This window comes from Ovis canadensis, chromosome 3 (assembly GCF_042477335.2).
Source record: "Ovis canadensis isolate MfBH-ARS-UI-01 breed Bighorn chromosome 3, ARS-UI_OviCan_v2, whole genome shotgun sequence".
Classification (NCBI taxonomy): domain Eukaryota; kingdom Metazoa; phylum Chordata; class Mammalia; order Artiodactyla; family Bovidae; genus Ovis; species Ovis canadensis.
This window is the reverse complement of record NC_091247.1, coordinates 169,716,949-169,737,562: the sequence shown is the minus strand read 5'-3', so window position 1 is coordinate 169,737,562 and position 20,614 is coordinate 169,716,949. Positions and strand designations below refer to the sequence as shown.

Sequence of the window (20,614 nt, the reverse complement as noted above, 5' to 3'; positions counted from 1 at the left end):
TATGTTGAGGTATGTTCCTTCTATTCCTGCTTTCTGGAGAGTTTTTATCATAAATGGATGTTGAATTTTGTCAAAGGCCTTCTCTGCATCTATTGAGATAATCATATGGTTTTTATTTTTCAATTTGTTAATGTGGTGAATTACATTGATTGATTTGCGGATATTGAAGAATGCTTGCATCCCTGGGATAAAGCCCACTTGGTCATGGTGTATGATCTTTTTAATGTGTTGTTGGATTGTGATTGCTAGAATTTTGTTGAGGATTTTTGCATCTATGTTCATCAGTGATATTGGCCTGTAGTTTTCTTTTTTTGTGACATCTTTGTCAGGTTTTGGTATTAGGGTGATGGTGGCCTCATAGAATGAGTTTGGAAGTTTACCTTCCTCTGCAATTTTCTGGAAGAGTTTGAGGAGGATAGGTGTTAGCTCTTCTCGAAATTTTTGGTAGAATTCAGCTGTGAAGCCGTCTGGACCTGGGCTTTTGTTTGCTGGAAGATTTCTGATTACAGTTTCAATTTCCGTGCTTGTGATGGGTCTGTTAAGATTTTCTATTTCTTCCTGGTTCAGTTTTGGAAAATTGTACTTTTCTAAGAATTTGTCCATTTCTTCCACGTTGTCCATTTTATTGGCATACAACTGCTGATAGTAGTCTCTTATGATCCTTTGTATTTCTGTGTTGTCTGTTGTGATCTCTCCATTTTCATTTCTAATTTTATTGATTTGATTTTTCTCTCTTTGCTTCTTGATGAGTCTGGCTAATGGTTTGTCAATTTATTTATCCTTTCAAAGAACCAGCTTTTGGCTTTGTTGATTTTTGCTATGGTCTCTTTTGTTTCTTTTGCATTTATTTCTGCCCTAATTTTTAAGATTTCTTTCCTTCTACTAACTCTGGGGTTCTCCAACTCTTCCTTTTCTAGTTGCTTTAGTTGTAGAGTTAGGTTGTTTATTTGACTTTTTTCTTGTTTCTTGAGGTATGCCTGTATTGCTATGAACTTTCCTCTTAGCACTGCTTTTATAGTGTCGCACAGGTTTTGGGTTGTTGTGTTTTCATTTTCATTAGTTTCTATGCATATTTTGATTTCTTTTTTGATTTCTTCTGTGATTTGTTGGTTATTCAGAAGTGTGTTGTTCAACCTCCATATGTTGGAATTTTTAATAGTTTTTCTCCTGTAATTGAGATCTAATCTTAATGCATTATGGTCAGAAAAGATGCTTGGAATGATTTCGATTTTTTTGAATTTATCAAGTTTAGATTTATGGCCCAGGATGTGATCTATCCTGGAGAAGGTTCCATGAGCACTTGAAAAAAAGGTGAAATTCATTGTTTTGGGGTGAAATGTCCTGTAGATATCAATTAGGTCTAACTGATCTAATGTATCATTTAAAGTTTGCGTTTCTTTGTTAATTTTCTGTTTAGTTGATCTGTCCATAGGTGTGAGTGGGGTATTAAAGTCTCCCACTATTATTGTGTTATTGTTGATTTCCCCTTTCATACTTGTTAGCATTTGTCTTACATATTGCAGTGCTCCTATATTGGGTGCATATATATTTATAATTGTTATATCTTCTTGGATTGTTCCTTTGATCATTATGTAGTGGCCTTCTTTGTCTCTTTTCACAGCCTTTGTTTTAAAGTCTATTTTATCGGATATGAGTATTGCCACTCCTGCTTTCTTTTGGTCTCTATTTGCGTGGTATATCTTTTTCCAGCCCTTCACTTTCAGTCTGTATGTGTCCCTTGTTTTGAGGTGGGTCTCTTGTAAGCAGCATATAGAGGGGTCTTGTTTTTGTATCCATTCGGTCAGTCTTTGTCTTTTGGTTGGGGCGTTCAACCCATTTACGTTTAAGGTGATTATTGATAAGTATGATCCCGTTACCATTTACTTTATTGTTTTGGGTTCAGGTTTATACACCCTTTTCGTGTTTCCTTTCTAGAGAATATCCTTTAGAATTTGTTGGAGAGCTGGTTTGGTGGTGCTGAATTCTCTCAGCTTTTGCTTGTCTGTAAAGCTTTTGATTTCTCCTTCGTATTTGAATGAGATCCTTGCTGGGTACAGTAATCTGGGCTGTAGGTTATTGTCTTTCATCACTTTAAGTATGTCTTGCCATTCTCTCCTGGCCTGAAGAGTTTCTATTGAAAGATCAGCTGTTATCCTTATGGGAATCCCCTTGTGTGTTATTTGTTGTTTTTCCCTTGCTGCTTTTAATATTTGTTCTTTGTGTTTGATCTTTGTTAATTTGATTAATATGTGTCTTGGGGTGTTTTGCCTTGGGTTAATCCTATTTGGAACTCTCTGTGTTTCTTGGACTTTGGACATGAGTTTGAGTGAACTCCGGGAGTTAGTGATGGACAGGGAAGCCTGGCATGCTGCAGTCCAAGGGATTGCGAAGAGTCAGACAAAACTGAGCAACTGAACTGAACTGAATTGAAATCCCTCACCTCAGCGAAGAGAGAGGGCCCTCACTGGGGATTCAGTTCAATGTACAGAGACCAGTGATTTAACCAATCAGTTCAGTTTAGTTCAGTCACTCATTCGTGTCTGACTCTTTGTGACCCCATGAATTGCAGCACGTCAGGCCTCCCTGTCCATCACCAACTCCCGGAGTTCACCCAGACTCACCTCCATCGACCGTGATGCCATCCAGCCATCTCATCCTCGGTTGTCCCCTTCTCTTCCTGCCCCCAATCCCTCCCAGCATCAGAGTCTTTTCCAATGAGTTAACTCTTCGCATGAGGTGGCCAAAGTACTGGAGTTTCAGCTTTAGCATCTTTCCTTCCAAAGAAATCCCAGGGCTGATCTCCTTCAGAATGGACTGGTTGAATCTCCTTGCAGTCCAAGGGACTCTCAAGAGTCTTCTCCAACACCACAGTTCAAAAGCATCAATTCTTTGGTGCTCAGCCTTCTTCACAGTCCAACTCTCACATCCATACATGACCACAGAAAAAACCATAGCCCTGACTAGACAGACCTTAGTTGGCAAAGTAATATCTCTGCTTTTGAATATGCTATCTAGGTTGGTCATAACTTTTCTTCCAAGGAGTAAGCGTGTTTTAATTTCATGGCTACAGTCACCATCTGCAGTGATTTTGGAGCCCCCAAAAATAAAATCTGACACTGTTTCCACTGTTTCCCCATCTATCTCCCATGAAGTGATGGGACCAGATGCCATGATCTTCATTTTCTGAATGTTGAGCTTTCAGCCAACTTTTTCACTCTCCTCTTTCACTTACATCAAGAGGCTTTTTAGCTTCTCTTCACTTTCTGCCATAAGGGTGGTGTCATCTGCATATCTGAGGTTATTGATATTTCTCCCGGCAATCTTGATTCCAGCCGTATTTCTTTCAGTCCAGCGTTTCTCATGATGTACTCTGCATATAAGTTAAATAAGCAGGGTGACAATATACAGCCTTGACATACTCCTTTGCCTATTTGGAACCAGTCTGTTGTTCCATGTCCAGTTCTAACTGTTGCTTCCTGACCTTCATACAGATTTCTCAAGAGGCAGGTCAGGTGGTCTTATATTCCCATCTCTCGCAGAATTTTCCACAGTTTATTGTGATCCAGACATCAGAGGCTTTAGCATAGTCAATAAAGCAGAAATAGATGTTTTTCTGGAACTCTCTTGCTTTTTCCATGATCCAACGGATGTTGGCAATTTGATCTCTGGTTACTCTGCCTTTTCTAAAACCAGCTTGAACATCAGGAAGTTCACGGTTCACATATTGCTGAAGCCTGGCTTGGAGAATTTTGAGCATTGCTTTACTAGCATGTGAGATGAGTGCAATTGTGTGGTAGTTTGAGCATTCTTTGGCATTGCCTTTCTTTGGGATTTAACCAATAATCGCTACATAATAAAGCCTCCATAAAACCCCAAAAAGATGAGTTTCAGAGAGCTTCTGGGCTGGTGAACATCTGGTGGAGCTGAAACGGGAAACAGGATTCTGTTCACGTAGCCAAAGAATGAATATCACAAACCAGCAAACACTCACGCAGGCTAAGTTTACATTTAAAAGAATAGAGATACAAAGCTCTCAGCATAGACACTGAAAGGGGGTAAAGAGCCCCCAAAGATGGGAATAACAGCAGTTTTCATACTTCATTAGAATTGATCTGTTCATTTTTGGTTGGCTTGAGCCCAGATATGTGTAATTTTTGACCAATCAGTTTAAATTGTGCAATGTCCTGTTTATGATTTTTATGGCTTTCGTGGGTCTCCCAGTTTCTCAGTTTTTCTAGATATATCGACGCCACCCCTCGACCATTTCTCAAGACCTCCAGACCATTATTTAGGAGCTAGATGGCAACCCATTCCAGTGTTCTCACCTGGAGAATCCCCATGGACAGAGGAGCCTGTGGGGCTACAGTCCTGGGGCCACAAAGAGTCAGACACAACTGAGCAACTAAGCACAGTGCACAGATGTATGTTTAGGAGCTAATTGTCTACCTGGAATTTTTCTCCTTGATAAACTGGACAGCAGTTAATGATTGTCTTGTCCTGGGTCTGAATGTTTTATGACACTCCAGATCAGGGAGGCATTCCTCTGAACGCCTAGAAACTGGAACAAATACAGCTTTAGGCTAGTGGAGCCAAAACGCTTGTGTGTGAGGATTAAAGTTGAAATTAGAAAAAGAACCGAGACTCTGACTTCTACACTGACCGTCTAACAATTTCTACATCAGTGCTTTCTCGTACAAATCCTTTTTCAAATACATATATTGTGACTATTTTCTCCTAGTCTGTGATTTGCGTTTTTATTTTCTTAATGATGTCTTTTGAAGAGCAGTTTTAATTTTTTTTTGAAATCCAGTGTATCAATTTTTCCTTTTATGGTTTGTGCTTGATTGTGTGTCCCAAGAAATCTTTGCCTAGGCACTGAATTATTCCAATGCCTTTGTCAAAATCATTTGGCCATGTATTTCTGAATCTGGATGATCCATTTTATGTTATTTATCTGTGTGTTGATCTTTACATCAGTACCTCACTCTTTTTATCACTGTAGCTCTAAAGGGTCTTGAAACTACGTGCTATAAATTCTGCAGCATTTTCTAGATTGGTTTGACTTGATATTAGCTGCTTCCCTTTCCCATATAAATTTTACATATACCTTTTCATTTTTTTTTTTTTAAGCCTGTTGGGATAGTGATTGAAATTGCATTTGAATTTAGAAGTCAATTTGGGAAGAAATGACAAACAACACTGAATCTGCCAACCCATAGATGTGACATATTCCATATTTATTTGAACCTTTTAAAATGTATCTCAGTAATTTTTTTGGTGGAGAAGTTTTACACATATTTTCTTAAATATATTTATAAATATTTTCTGACTTTATGCTATTATAAATGGCATTTTAAATTTCATTTTCAAGTTTGTTTCTAGTGTACAGAAATGCAATTTGGTTTTGTATATTGATTTTGCATCTGAAATCTTATTAAATTCACATATTAGTTTAGCATTTCTTTTAATTTTTTAATTTTTTTGTAAATGCCTTAGCATTTCCTGTGTACACAATCATGTACATGAAAAATCAATCATGAAATCAATCAATCAATTGAAATCAATCAATCATTCATGATAAAAAAGCACTTCTATCTCCTTATTCCAAATCTTTTTATGTATTTATTCTTCTTCTTACTTTATTGGAATAGTTGGAAACTTCAACTAGTGTTGAACTGAAGTTACATGAGTGAATATCCTGTCTTGTTCCTAATACTAGAGGATGGCATCCAATTTTTTTCACTGTTTAAAAATAATGTTAGGGGAACTGTAAAGATGGTGGAGGAATAGGACGGGAAGACCACTTTCTCCCTCACAAATTCCTCAAAAGAACATTTCAACGCTGAGCCAACTCCACAAAACAACTTCTGTAGGCTGGCAGAGGACATCAGGCAACCAGAAAAGCAGACCATTGACTTCAAAAACAGATTTTTAATCTTTGCTCTTTGGTTTTTGTTGTCAATTTTGTACATTTAAAAACCCAAACTTCACTACCCAAGTTTACCTGAGAGCGAGATTACTGGCTTGACCACTCTCTCCTCCTTTGGACTCTCCTTTTTCTCCACCAGGTGGCCTGTGTCTTTTTTCTCCCCCACCTCTTCTCTATCCAACTCTGTGAATCTCTGTGTGTTCCAGACGGTGGAGAACACCTAAGGAACTGGTTACTGGCAGGATTTATCTCTCTCCTTCTCATTCCTCTCTCTTATCCTCGTGGCCACCTCTGTCTACATCCTCCCTCTCCTCTTCCCCGTGTAACTCCGTAAATACCTCTGAGCGGTCCAGACTATAGAGCACACATAAGGAAGTGGCTACTGGCTAGCTTGCTCTCTCCTCTTTTGATCTCACCACATCTCATTCCAGTTACCTCTAACTACCCCCTCCATCTTCTCTTCTCCTTGTAACCCAGTGAACCTCTCTGAGTGTCCCTCAATGTGGAGAAACTTTTCATCTTTAACCTAGATGTTTTATCATCGGTGCTGTATAGATGGAGAAGTCTAAAGGCTACTGTAAAAATAAAACTGAAAACCAGAAGCAGGAGGCTTAAATCCAAAGCCTGAAAACATTAGAGAACTCTTGAATTCAGGGAACATTAAGCAATAGGAGCTCATCAAATGCCTTCATACCTACACCGAAACCAAGTTCCACCCAAGGGCCAACAAGTTCCAAAACAAGACATACCACGCAAATTCTCCAGCAACACAGGAACACTCCCCTGAGCTTCAATATACAGGCAGCTCAAAATTATTCCAAAACCTTTGATGTCTCATAACCCATTACTGGTCACTCCACTGCACTCCAGAGAGAAGAAACCCAGCTCCACCCACCAGAACTCCCACACAAGCCTCCCTAACCAGGAAACCTTGACAAGCCACTGATAGAACCCCACCCAAAGTGAGGAAGCTCCATAATAAAGAGAACTCCACAAATTACCAGAATATAGAAAGGCCACCCCAAACGCAGCAATATAACCAAGATGAAGAGACAGAGGAATACTCAGCAGGTAAAGGAACAGGAGAGTTGCCCATCAAACCAAACAAAAGAGGAAGAAGTAGGGAATCTACCTGAGAAGGAATTCCAAATATTGATAGTGAAAATCATCCAAAATCTTGAAATCAAAATAGAATCACAGATAAATAGCCTAGAGACAAGGATTGAGAAGATGCAAGAAAGGTTTAATAAGGACATAGAAGAAATAAAAAAGAGTCAAAATATAACGAATAATGCAATAAATGAGATCAGAAACACTCTGGAGGCAACAAATAGTAGAATAACGGAGGCAGAAGATAGGATTAGTTAAATAGAAGATAGAATGGTAGAAATAAATGAATCAGAGAGGAAACAAGAAAAACGAATTAAAAGAAACAAGGACAATCTCAGAGACCTCCAGGACAATATGAAACGCTCCAACATTCGAATTATAGGAGTCCCAGAAGAAGAAGACAGAAAGAAAGATCATGAGAAAATCCTTGAGGAGATAATAGTTGAAAACTTCCCTAAAATGGGGAAGGAAATAATCACCCAAGTCCAAGAAACAAGGAGAGTTCCAAATAGGATAAACCCAAGGCGAAACACCCCAAGACACATATTAATCAAATTAACAAAGATCAAACACAAAGAACAAATATTAAAAGCAGCAAGGGAAAAACAACAAATAACACACAAGGGGATTCCCATAAGGATAACAGCTGATCTTTCAATAGAAACTCTTCAGGCCAGGAGGGAATGACAAAACATACTTAAAGTGATGAAAGACAATAACCTACAGCCCAGATTACTGTACCCAGCAAGGATCTCATTCAAATACGAAGGAGAAATCAAAAGCTTTACAGACAAGCAAAAGCTGAGAGAATTCAGCACCACCAAACCAGCTCTCCAACAAATTCTAAAGGATATCCTCTAGACAGGAAACACGAAAAGGGTGTATAAACCCGAACCCAAAACAATAAAGTAAATGGTAACGGGATCATACTTATCAATAATTACCTTAAACATAAATGGGTTGAACGCCCCAACCAAAAGACAAAGACTGGCAGAATGGATACAAAAACAAGACCCCTCTATATGCTGCTTACAAGAGACCCACCTCAAAACAAGGGACACATACAGACTGAAGGTGAAGGGCTGGAAAAAGATATACCACGCAAATAGAGACCAAAAGAAAGCAGGAGTGGCAATACTCATATCCGATAAAATAGACTTGAAAACAAAGGCAGTGAAAAGAGACAAAGAAGGCCACTACATAATGATCAAAGGATCAATCCAAGAAGAAGATATAGCAATCATAAATATATATGCACCCAATATAGGAGCACCGCAATATGTAAGACAAATGCTAACAAGTATGAAAGGGGAAATCAACAATAACACAATAATAGTGGGAGACTTTAATACCCCACTCACACCTATGGACAGATCAACTAAACAGAAAATTAACAAAGGAACACAAACTTTAAATGATACATTAGATCAGTTAGACCTAATTGATATCTATAGGACATTTCACCCCAAAACAATGAATTTCACCTTTTTTTCAAGTGCTCATGGAACCTTCTCCAGGATAGATCACATCCTGGGCCATAAATCTAAACTTGATAAATTCAAAAAAATCGAAATCATTCCAAGCATCTTTTCTGACCATAATGCATTAAGATTAGATCTCAATTACAGGAGAAAAACTATTAAAAATTCCAACATATGGAGGTTGAACAACACACTTCTGAATAACTGACCAATCACGGAAGAAATCAAAACAGAAATCAAAATATGCATAGAAACGAATGAAAATGAAAACACAACAACCCAAAACCTGTGGGACACTATAAAAGCAGTGCTAAGAGGAAAGTTCATAGCAATACAGGCATACCTCAAGAAATAAGAAAAAAGTCAAATAAATAACCTAATTCTACAATAAAGCAACTAGAAAAGGAAGAATTGGAGAACCCCAGAGTTAGTAGAAGGAAAGAAATCTTAAAAATTAGGGCAGAAATAAATGCAAAAGAAACAAAAGAGACCATAGCAAAAATCAACAAAGCCAAAAGCTGGTTCTCTGAGAGGATACATACAACTGACAAACCATTAGCCAGACTCATCAAGAAGCAAAGAGAGAAAAATCAAATCAATAAAATTAGAAATGAAAATGGAGAGATCACAACAGACAACACAGAAATACAAAGGATCATAAGAGACTACTATCAGCAGTTGTATGCCAATAAAATGGACAACGTGGAAGAAATGGACAAATTCTTAGAAAAGTACAACTTTCCAAAAGTGAACCAGGAAGAAATAGAAAATCTTAACAGACCCATCACAAGCATGGAAATTGAAACTGTAATCAGAAATCTTCCAGCAAACAAAAGCCCGGGTCCAGACGGCTTCACAGCTGAATTCTACCAAAAATTTCGAGAAGAGCTAACACCTATCCTCCTCAAACTCTTCCAGAAAATTGCAGAGGAAGGGAAACTTCCAAACTCATTCTATGAGGCCACCATCACCTTAATACCAAAACCTGACAAAGATACTACAAAAAAAGAAAACTACAGGCCAATATCACTGATGAACATAGATGCAAAAATCCTCAACAAAACTCTAGCAATCAGAATCCAACAATGCATTAAAAAGATCATACACCATGACCAAGTGGGCTTTATCCCAGGGATGCAAGGATTCTTCAATATCCGCAAATCAATCAATGTATTTCACCACATTAACAAATTGAAAAATAAAAACCATATGATTATCTCAATAGATGCACAGAAGGCCTTTGACAAAATTCAACATCCATTTATGATAAAAACTCTCCAGAAAGCAAGAATAGAAGGAACATACCTCAACATAATAAAAGCTATCTATGACAAACCCACAGCAAACATTATCCTCAATGGTGAAAAATTGAAAGCATTTCCCCTAAAGTCAGGAACAAGACAAGGGCGCCCACTTTACCGCTACAATTCAACATAGTTCTGGAACTTTTGGCCACAGCAATCAGAACAGAAAAAGAAATAAAAGGAATCCAAATTGGAAAAGAAGAGGTAAAACTCTCACTGTTTGCAGATGACATGATCCTCTACATAGAAAACCCTAAAGACTCCACCAGAAAATTACTAGAGCTCATCAATGAATATAGTAAAGTTGCAGGATATAAAATCAACACACAGAAATCCCTTGCATTCCTATACATTGCAACGAAAAGAATAAAATACTTAGGAATATGTCTACCTAAAGAAACTAAAGACCTGTATATAGAAAACTACAAAACACTAATGAAAGAAATTAAAGAGGACACTAATAGATGGAGAAATATACCATGTTCATGGATCAGAAGAATCAATATAGTGAAAATGAGTAAACTACCCAAAGCAATTTACAAATTCAATGCAATCCCTATCAAGCTACCAGCCATATTTTTCACAGAACTAGAACAAATAATTTCACAATTTGTATGGAAATACAAAAAACCTCGAATTGCCAAAGCAATCTTGAGAAAGAAGAATGGAACTGGAGGAATCAACTTGCCTGACTTCAGGCTCTACTACAAAGCCACAGTCATCAAGACAGTATGGTACTGGCACAAAGACAGACATATAGATCAATGGAACAAAATAGAAAGCCCAGAAATAAATCCACACACATATGGACACCTTATCTTTGACAAAGGAGGCAAGAATATACAATGGAGTAAAGACAATCTCTTTAACGAGTGGTGCTGGGAAAACTGGTCAACCACTTGTAAAAGAATGAAACTAGATCACTTTCTAACACCGCACACAAAAGTAAACTCAAAACGGATTAAAGATCTAAATGTAAGACCAGAAACTATAAAACTCCTAGAGGAGAACATAGGCAAAACACTCTCAGACATAAATCACAGCAGGATCCTCTATGATCCACCTCCCAGAATTCTGGAAATAAAAGCAAAAATAAACAAATGGGATCTAATTAAAATTAAAAGCTTCTGCACAACAAAGGAAAATATAAGCAAGGTGAAAACACAGCCTTCTGAGTGGGAGAAAATAATAGCAAATGAAGCAACTGACAAACAACTAATCTCAAAAATATACAAGCAACTTATGCAGCTCAATTCCAGAAAAATAAACGACCCAATCAAAAAATGGGCCAAAGAACTAAATAGACATTTCTCCAAAGAAGACATACGGATGGCTAACAAACACATGAAAAGATGCTCAACATCACTCATTATTAGAGAAATGCAAATCAAAACCACAATGAGGTACCACTTCACACCAGTCAGAATGTCTGCGATCCAAAAATCTACAAGCAATAAATGCTGGAGAGGGTGTGGAGAAAAGGGAACCCTCCTACACTGTTGGTGGGAATGCAAACTAGTACAGCCACTATGGAGAACAGTGTGGAGATTCCTTACAAAATTGCAACTAGAACTACCTTATGACCCAGCAATCCCACTTCTGGGCGTACACACCGAGGAAACCAGAACTGAAAGAGACACATGTACCCCAATGTTCATCGCAGCACTGTTTATAATAGCCAGGACATGGAAACAACCTAGATGTCCATCAGCAGATGAATGGATAAGAAAGCAGTGGTACATATACACAATGGAGTATTACTCAGCCATTAAGAAGAATTCATTTGAATCAGTTCTGATGAGATGGATGAAACTGGAGGCGATTATACAGAGTGAAGTAAGCCAGAAAGAAAAACACCAATACAGTACACTAAGACATATATATGGAATTTAGAAAGATGGCAATGACGACCCTGTATGCAAGACAGCAAAAAAGACACAGATGTGTATAACGGACTTTTGGACTCAGAGGGAGAGGGAGAGGGTGGGATGATTTGGGAGAATGGCATTCTAACATGTATACTATCATGTAAGAATCGAATCGCCAGTCTATGTCTGACGCAGGATACAGCATGCTTTGGGCTGGTGCATGGGGATGACCCAGAGAGATGTTATGGGGAGGGAGGTGGGAGGGGGGTTCATGTTTGGGAACGCATGTAAGCATTAAAGATTTTAACATTTTTTAAAAATAAATAAATAAATAAACATTTAAAAAATAAAAAAAAATAATGTTAGCTGTAGGTTTTTCTTGCATGTGTTTCATCAGATTGGAAAATTTCTCTTTTAGTTCTAGTTTCTGAGAATATCATGTGTGTGTGCTGAATTTTGACAGATGCTTTTTCTACATGCATTGAGATGATTTTTCTCTCCTTTATTTTGTTAATGTGATTTGTTACATTTACTGACTAATGTTAAAACTAAACTTGCATTTCTGGTCCAAACTCTGCTTTGTAATGATGTATCATTCTTTTTATATAGTTCTGGATTCAATATTTTCTTTCATTTTTATGCCTATGCTCATGAGAAAGAGTGACCTCTGATTTTCCACTCTTGTAAGTTCTGTCTTGTTTTGGTGTCAGATCTTGTTCAGCTTGGGTGCATTTATAAGCATATACATTTCCAACATAAAAGTAAACATACTGTACACAGTGAAAACAGAACAAAAGGAGGGAAAAAAGAAAAATTCCACTACAGAAAGTCATCAAATGACAAAAGAAGAGGGCAAAAGAAAAAAAAAAGGAAAAAAAGGAATTACAAAGCAAGTAAAAAAAAACTATTAACAAAGTGGCAATATGTCTAAATCATGGATATTTCTCAGTAATGCATGCAATAATAAAATTGAATATTAAAAAATTATAAGGGAAAAATGCCATGATCATTTCATTCAAGTGAAACACAAGAAAAAGAAAGATCACTAGCTGCCCAGGATAAAAAGTTGACTAGGAAAGGACACAAAAGAAATTTGTGGGAATATGGAAATGTTTATTGTCTTTACAGTGAAAGTAATGATTAGGGAAGTTTATATTTTAAAAATGCACTAAAATATTTTAAAGGTTCCACTTATTTTACTTCAATCTGCAACCCAGCCTTGATCTCTATTAGTCCACAAATGAATACCTTGGCCACCTGATGCGAAGAGCTGACTCATTTGGAAAGACACTGATGCTGGGAAAAATTGAGGGCAGGAGGAGAAGGGGACCACAGAGGATGAAATTGTTGGATGGCATCACTGACTCAATGGACATGGGTTTAGGTGGACTCCAGGAGTTGGTGATAGACAGGAAGGCCTGGCATGCTGCAGTTCATGGGGTTGCAAAGAGTCAGACACGACTGAGGGACTGAATTGAACTGAATAATTATTTAAAGGAAAAGCAGATGTGCATTCTTGAGTGTATGCAGAAAGATACTCTTATACATGTGACGTGAAGGAGCATACTAGTTATTTGTATTAGTAGATTATAGTTCTAAGTATGAATCTCAGTATCACAAAGAAATTTTTACTTTGATCCATTTTTCTAGACAATTGTGCAGAAATATTTTCAAAAAATTTCTTGTAATTTTTTTATAATTGTAGAAAATATAAAAGTAATTACAAACAGCATAATTATCTATAGAGTGATATTTTACAATGGTAAAACTGGAAACAGCATTTATTTACAACAATGATAAATTTGAATTTAAATGCTGTTGTTATAGTAATACACTGGACTGAAATTTAATAGATTTAAAATAATGCATGCAAATAATTATTGAGACATAAATAGGCTCACACACATCTAAGTGTAAAATTGTTGTTGTTTAGTCACTCTGTTGTGGCCAACTCTTTGCAATCCCATGGACTGTAGCTCACCATGTTCCTCAGTCCATGGGATTTCCCAGGCAATAATACTGGAGTAGGTTGCCATTTCCTTCTCCAGGGGATTTTTCCAACCCAGGGATTGAACCTATGACTCCGGCATTGCAGGTTCATTCATTACCACTGAGCCACCTGGGAAGCCCAAGTGTAAAATAACTGTGACTAGCTGAGTACCACAGTATGGAAGTATTTTTCAATAATGTTCATGCATTTGTAATTATTACATGTGATACACATGAATAGATCTGCAGGAGGAAAAGTATGGAAGGACATGCTCCAAAATGTTACCTCTTATTACTCTATTTTAAGTCTTCCTTTATTCTTTTTCACTTTAATTTCTTATTGTCATATGTCTCATCAAATGTCTTAAATATATAATATATTCATTTTATAACAAATAGAAAAAGTAGAAAGAGAGATCTGTCATCTTTACCTTACACAATAATTAGTTAAAAGAAACTGGACTATGTTTTGTTTTTAATTAAAGTCAGTTGTCCTCCCAGTCCCTAGAGTGATTCTGTTGCTTTCCCTGTCTCTAAAGGTCATTTTCCCTCTGTTACTATATTAGTTTGTCTTGTTTCAATTACCCAAAGGTTAATTGATAGAAGATGATTACACAGATGCTAAATTAGTAGTTTTTGATCCTGAGTCACCAAGGACTCTCTCTTTTATTAATTTTGTTGCAGATTCAGCAAATGAAACAAATATAATATTAAGAGAAAATCCTCTCTCTGAGCATAATAGTTCAGAACATCAGCTTGTTCAAAACTAGTAAGCGTTCCTTTGAGCCTGCTTTTCTTCACAATTATTGAAACTTTTTCTTTTTTTTTTAAAGCTATTTCCTAGATTTGTCTTAGCACTACATCTATTGTGAGGAAGTTGACATATCTGAAGACAAAAAGGTTTAAGGAAATTATGCATTCCCAAGCCGCTGTTACTGTAGAGTGACCAGATTCAATTGGTGGTGGTGTTGTTGTTGAGTTACCAAGTGGTGTCTGACTCTTCTTGACCCAACAGACTGCAGCATGCCAGCCTTCCTTGTTCCTCGCTATCTCCCAGAGTTTGCCCAAGTTTATGTCCATTGAATCCGGGAAGCCATCCAACCATCTCACCCTCTGTCACCCACTCAATCAGTAGTAACCAGAAATTCTCATGCTTCTAATACTATTTGCGTTATATTCAAGTTGTAGCTATAAGAATGATTAACTGCAAGAACGTAAGTATTATAAATTCTGCATTTCAGCTACATTTTTGGGGACTTGGGTAATATTTACCTCTAGTAAATTAATCTTTCCTGATTGTACAAAATTTATCAGGGGAAATTCCAATGTGGGTATCAATTAAACATCATTTTCAGAGCACTTTAATCTTGGACAGTATATAGTTATTGATAAGATTATTTTGAGCTACAAATAAATAAGAGATCATCTAAAAATAACATAATTTGTATATGACAAATTAATACACTTGGAAACTGAAAACAAGTAGCTGAGTATGTGCTTGTCCCACAAAATTCAAGACTGCAGACAGAAATGGAGGTGGGAAACATTGGCTTGGTTATTAAAAAATAGGAGGAGAATGTGAAAAATCAAGAGTTTCATTTTGGATGTTTTATATTTGCAATGCATTTGGGTATATAACTGAAGATCAATCATTTTGGAGATTAGAAGTTCAAGAAAATACCCCAAAAGAGTACATATGTTAAGTAAAGCTTTAGGTAAAAACTTGCAATGAGTAGTAAGTAAATCAAAGAGATCTAATGTATGTATAGATAGTAATATTATATTATATTATAAATATGTAAGGTGATAAGTATCCACTACATGAGCAATCATGTCGCAATTATAAATGCATCAAAGTAATACCTTATATACTTTAAGTTTATACAATGTTACATGTCAAGTTTATTAAATTTAAAAAATTCAGGAAAATGGTAAAGAAATGCTAAAAACTATCAACATAGAGTTCAGGGGAAAAAAAAGAAGTGTCTAGATATTAGAAAGCCAAATGATGACAGGAAAACATGTGATATTAAAGTAAGTTATGAGAGAACTCTATGACTATTGTATGGTTAAAACTAGGCATTTCCTATGAAGTTTCCTGAACTCTCATAGCCAAAAGAAGGTGTTTGATGAACTTTGGCATAAATTGTTTCATTAGATTTACATTTCATTAGAAAATGTGATTACACGTGTTCCCCATCCTGAACCCCTCCCCACATGTGTATACCTGTGGCGGATTCATGTTGATGTATGGCAAAACCAATACAATATTGTAAAGTAATTAATCTCCAATTAAAATAAATAAGTTTATACTTTTTAAAAAAAATTTTAATGTGATTACAATGTATCGATGATTGAATGTATAGTCTGTCTCTAAAATAAAAATCATTGTGGACCAGGTCAATGAAATCGTTATAATTTGTTTATTACTCATTATCAGCCAAGCACTTTTTATAAGTACTCTAAATATTAACATTTAATTTTTCAACATTACATATATATATATGTGAAGGATAATATTATTTCCACTTTGTAAATGGCATAACTGAGTCACAGTGAAATCAAGCCAATCTTGAAGAATATGCTTAAGAATTTAACCTGAATTTTTTGTAGTTAGTAACATTAATAATATTTTGGAATGTGTCTCAACCTTAACTAAACAGATTGAAAACTAAGACAAATTGTAATGATTTTTTACACCCCTATATATTTATAGCCAACACATATTGTTATTCTACACCATGTATTTGTCATCAAAATATTCCTTGTCCTCTGTACCACAGTAGAAAATTAGTGTTTTTAAACAGAAAATTATGAGATAGATTCAGGAGCATAGGTGAGTAAGAAAGAAGTTGTTTAAAGGCAACATAGACTTTTAAAATTGCAATCCTAGAGCTCAGCATCTTCAGTATTGGACATGGAATGCATTTAGTGAGACAAACTATTTGTGATCAACTGTGTCAATAAAAAAATTTTCAGGAAACACATGAAGGTAAACATGAAAGTTTGGTATTCAGTTTTAGGATTCAGTCTGTGAGCAAGAAAGAACTCTTACTCTCACAAAACGTTAGCAGCTAAATCCAATATAATGGAAAATCAAATCCAAGATATAGATAAAATATAAAGTGGAAACAAAACATAACATGTAATGAGAAAGAAGCACCAATAATATTTCACAGCATGATATAGATAAAGCAATTCCTATCTTTTAATCTCCCCTGAAATGATCAATAATACACAATTGTGGAACCTAGGATACCAGAGTACTGAAAATATTTCTGAACAAAATTTTTTAATGCCTGTGAGTTTGTTTGCATAGTTTTGTCTCCATTAATAACCACTCTATGCACATCAAATATTTCTGAATCGTAAATGCAGATCGAATAAAAGTCAGGATTCAGTGATGAGAAACCACACAGTAACAACTTTTACCCTGCTGGGACTGACTGATGATCCACAGTTGAAGATTGTGATTTTCATCTTTTTATTTCTCACCTACATGTTGAGTGTAACTGGGAACCTGACAATCATCTCCCTCACCTTCATAGACTCTCATCTGAAAACTGCCATGTACTTTTTCCTACAAAATTTCTCCTTCTTAGAAATCTCATTTACAACTGCTTGTATTCCCAGATATTTGTATAACATATCAACAGGTGATAAGACAATAGCATATAATAACTGTATCAGTCAAATATTTTTTGCTGATCTTTTTGGTGTAACTGAGTTTTTTCTCCTGGCTACCATGTCCTATGATCAATACGTGGCCATCTGCAAACCCCTGCATTACGTGACTATCATGAACAACGTGGTCTGTAGAAGACTCATCCTTTGCTGCTGGATGGCTGGCTTGTTGATCATAATCCCTCCACTTAGCCTGGGCCTGCATCTGGAATTCTGTGACTCCAATGTTATTGACCATTTTTTCTGTGATGCAGTCCCCCTTCTAAAAATCTCATGCTCAGAAACGTGGCTTATAGAGCAAATGATCATAGTCTCTGCAGTGTTGACCTTTATCATGACCCTCATGTGTGTTGTTCTGTCGTATATATACATCATCAAGACCATTTTACAATTCCCTTCTGCCCAGCAAAGGAAAAAGGCATTTTCCACATGTTCTTCCCATTTGATTGTGGTCTCCATCACCTATGGAAGCTGTATTTTCATCTATGTTAAGCCTTCAGCAAAGGAATCAGCAGGTATTAATAAAGGTGTGGCAATGCTCACTACTTCAATTGCTCCTATGCTGAACCCCTTCATTTACACCTTGAGAAACAAGCAAGTTAAACAAGCCTTTGGTGATGCAATCAAAAGAATTGCATTATTCTCAAAGATCTAATGGAATTTGCTAATGTAAAGGAATCAATTTTTCATAAAAAGATCATTTGTTCCTAAGTATGTATCTTTAAGCTTTTGAGTCATTTCTTTCCTGGTATGGAAACTGTTTCAGGCAGCTCTCTTAAAAAGACAGTATGAAGAATGACATTACACCCTAACAAGAGTTTACCAAAGGGCTAACAATGAAATGAAAGAAGGAAAACCTACAAGTTCATGGTACGTTTTGAACAGGGTAATTGTGTGATTGCTTTTTCCTTTTTTTAATTTCAAGGGTGTTTTTTGATGTCAGGCACCATTTCAAGTATTAGAAACAGAATAGAAAACCCAAAAATGTATTGCCTTTACATTTCTTTTTTTATATAAATTTATTTATTTTCATTGGAGGTTAATTACTTTACAATATTGTATTGGTTTTGCCATACATCAACATGAATCCGCCACAGGTATACATGTGTTCCCCATCCTGAACCGCCCCCCGCCTCGCTCCCTGTACCATCCTTCTGGGTCGCCTCAGTGCACCAGCCCCAAGCATCCAGTATCATGCATTGAACCTGGACTGGCGATATACTTAAGAATATAAGTATATATTAAGATACTTAAGATATACTTAAGATATACTTATATATGACCAGAGCATTTGAAAAAACATAACCATCACAAGAAGCAACAATAAAAATATATTTTTAAGTTAAAAAAAGAAACTATTACAAATGATTGTATCTTAAGATAGAAACTGAATTATAAAAATAGTCTCTTACAATATTGAATACTCTAAAAATTCCAGACTTACAGATCAATTTAAACAGAAAATGTGTGCAATTAAAGTGCTAACAATTTTTCTGTGTGAATTTTTGAGGAAAATGATTATTTATGTATTAGATTGGCCAAAAGTTCATTTAGGTTTTTCCAGAACATCTTACAGAAAACTCTGAAAGAATTTTGGGGCCAATCCAATACATCAGTATTTGTTTCTACACATCAACTTTTAACAGTATGCATTGGCTGGTAAGAAAATGATTAGAAGAGGGACTTCCCTGTATTTTCATCTTTGTTAAATCATCAGTAAAGGAATCAGCAGCTACTAAAAAGTTGTGACAGTGCTCACTGCCTCCTATGCTGAATCCCTTCATTTTGCTTACTTAAAAAGATTGCCAGTTATTTCTCCAGCAAAAAAAAAAAAGTGTTTATTCAAGATCAAAAAGAACTGTGATTTGTAGTCTACAACTATGGTGAGCCATATAGAAGTCCTCACACAAGAATGGGGACTCTTTTAAAGAGGGGGAAAGAAGTTGGGAGGGCTGTAGTAAACAAAGAGTATATGACTTAGCATTGGCTGAGTTGTGACAGTCTCTTACAGGCTGAACTCTTGCCATAGAAAAAGAGGAAGTCTTTCTTCTTCCTGTTGGGCTCTGGGGCTGTCCTAGGACATGAGACCCCATACAGGCCTCTTGACCTTGTATTAGTTGAAATTGCATTTATTAACTTTCACAATTTACACCTTGAGAAACAAACAGGTCAAATAAGACATCAACTACACTTCAAGGAATTTGATTGTGACATATCTCAAAAATAATTTTATATTGATATCAGGTTGAAAGAATATTTTGATGCACTGGATTTAAGATTCCCAAGTGGTTCAGTGGTAATGAATCCACCTGCCAATGAGTGGATGCAGGAGACGCACATTCGATCCCTGGGTTAGGAAGATCCACTGGAGGAGGAAATGGCAACCCACTCCAGTATTCTTGCTTGGAAAATCCCATGGACACAGGAGCCTGGTGGGCTACAGTCTGTGGTCACAAAGAGTCAGACACAACTGAGTAAATCTGGATTTATTAACAATTTCATTTTTATTTTATAATATGGCTACTAGAAAATTCTGAATTGCACATATGTCTCGTGCTATATTTATATTAAAAGTCTTCAGATTAACCAAACTGGTTAGTAGCAGATCCAGAATTCAAATTCTGTGTGTTTGACCAAAAATTTTGTTTTTAACTTAAAGAAGCCTTACCAGAGAAACACTTTCAGTAAGATATTTTCAAGTAACTCCTCAAGCAAACCCCACACGTATAAGCAATACATAATAAAAATGCTCACAAGCTTAAACTACAAAATACAATAAAGCTTTTTAATATAAGACTGACAATGAATAAATGAAATCAATCTATGAAATAAAAATTAAAAGAGCTATTGAATGAAAATATAAATGTTGGGCCTACTAGCATAAATAATACAGATAAATTAACATAAATAATGGAAATCTGAATATTTGAACCTGTGGCTTCTTAGAGCAACACTCATGAGTATTTGAGGGGTTAATAAAAGCAGCAGGTTGAAATGAGTTCAGGGAACTTGAGAAGCTCTTTCTAACATAGGCAAAGCTTTTTGGCAACTCATTGTTTAAATTTTTCCACAGCATTTATTCCAGTTCATTCTGCTACAGAAGTTCTGATTCTCTGGTGACTTATTTTTCTCCACAGCATTTTTGCACCTTTGCCCAATCATCTCACATTTCCTTAATTGGCCTCGTCCATGCCTTCACCCTCAGTTCGACAATGTTATCGTAAAGATCCACCTCATTGGAAAAGACCT

At 36.2% G+C, this 20,614-nt stretch overlaps 1 protein-coding gene across 2 annotated transcripts; it reads left to right on the top strand.

Annotated features, from left to right (window-relative positions):
- The first annotated feature begins 15,750 nt into the window (after positions 1-15,750).
- Positions 15,751-18,210, top strand: LOC138438257 (olfactory receptor 6C2-like). 2 transcript variants are annotated; one of them, XM_069586431.1, is made up of 2 exons: positions 15,751-15,760; positions 17,083-18,020. In XM_069586431.1, the coding sequence occupies exon 2, from the start codon at positions 17,085-17,087 to the stop codon at positions 18,018-18,020; it is 936 nt and encodes a 311-aa protein (XP_069442532.1). In that variant the 5' UTR covers positions 15,751-15,760; positions 17,083-17,084. The 2 variants fall into 2 exon arrangements, with proteins under 2 accessions (XP_069442532.1, XP_069442531.1); XM_069586430.1 differs by lacking the exon at positions 15,751-15,760 and adding an exon at positions 18,201-18,210 and having other exon boundaries at positions 17,085-18,004.
- The last annotated feature ends 2,404 nt before the right edge of the window (positions 18,211-20,614 follow it).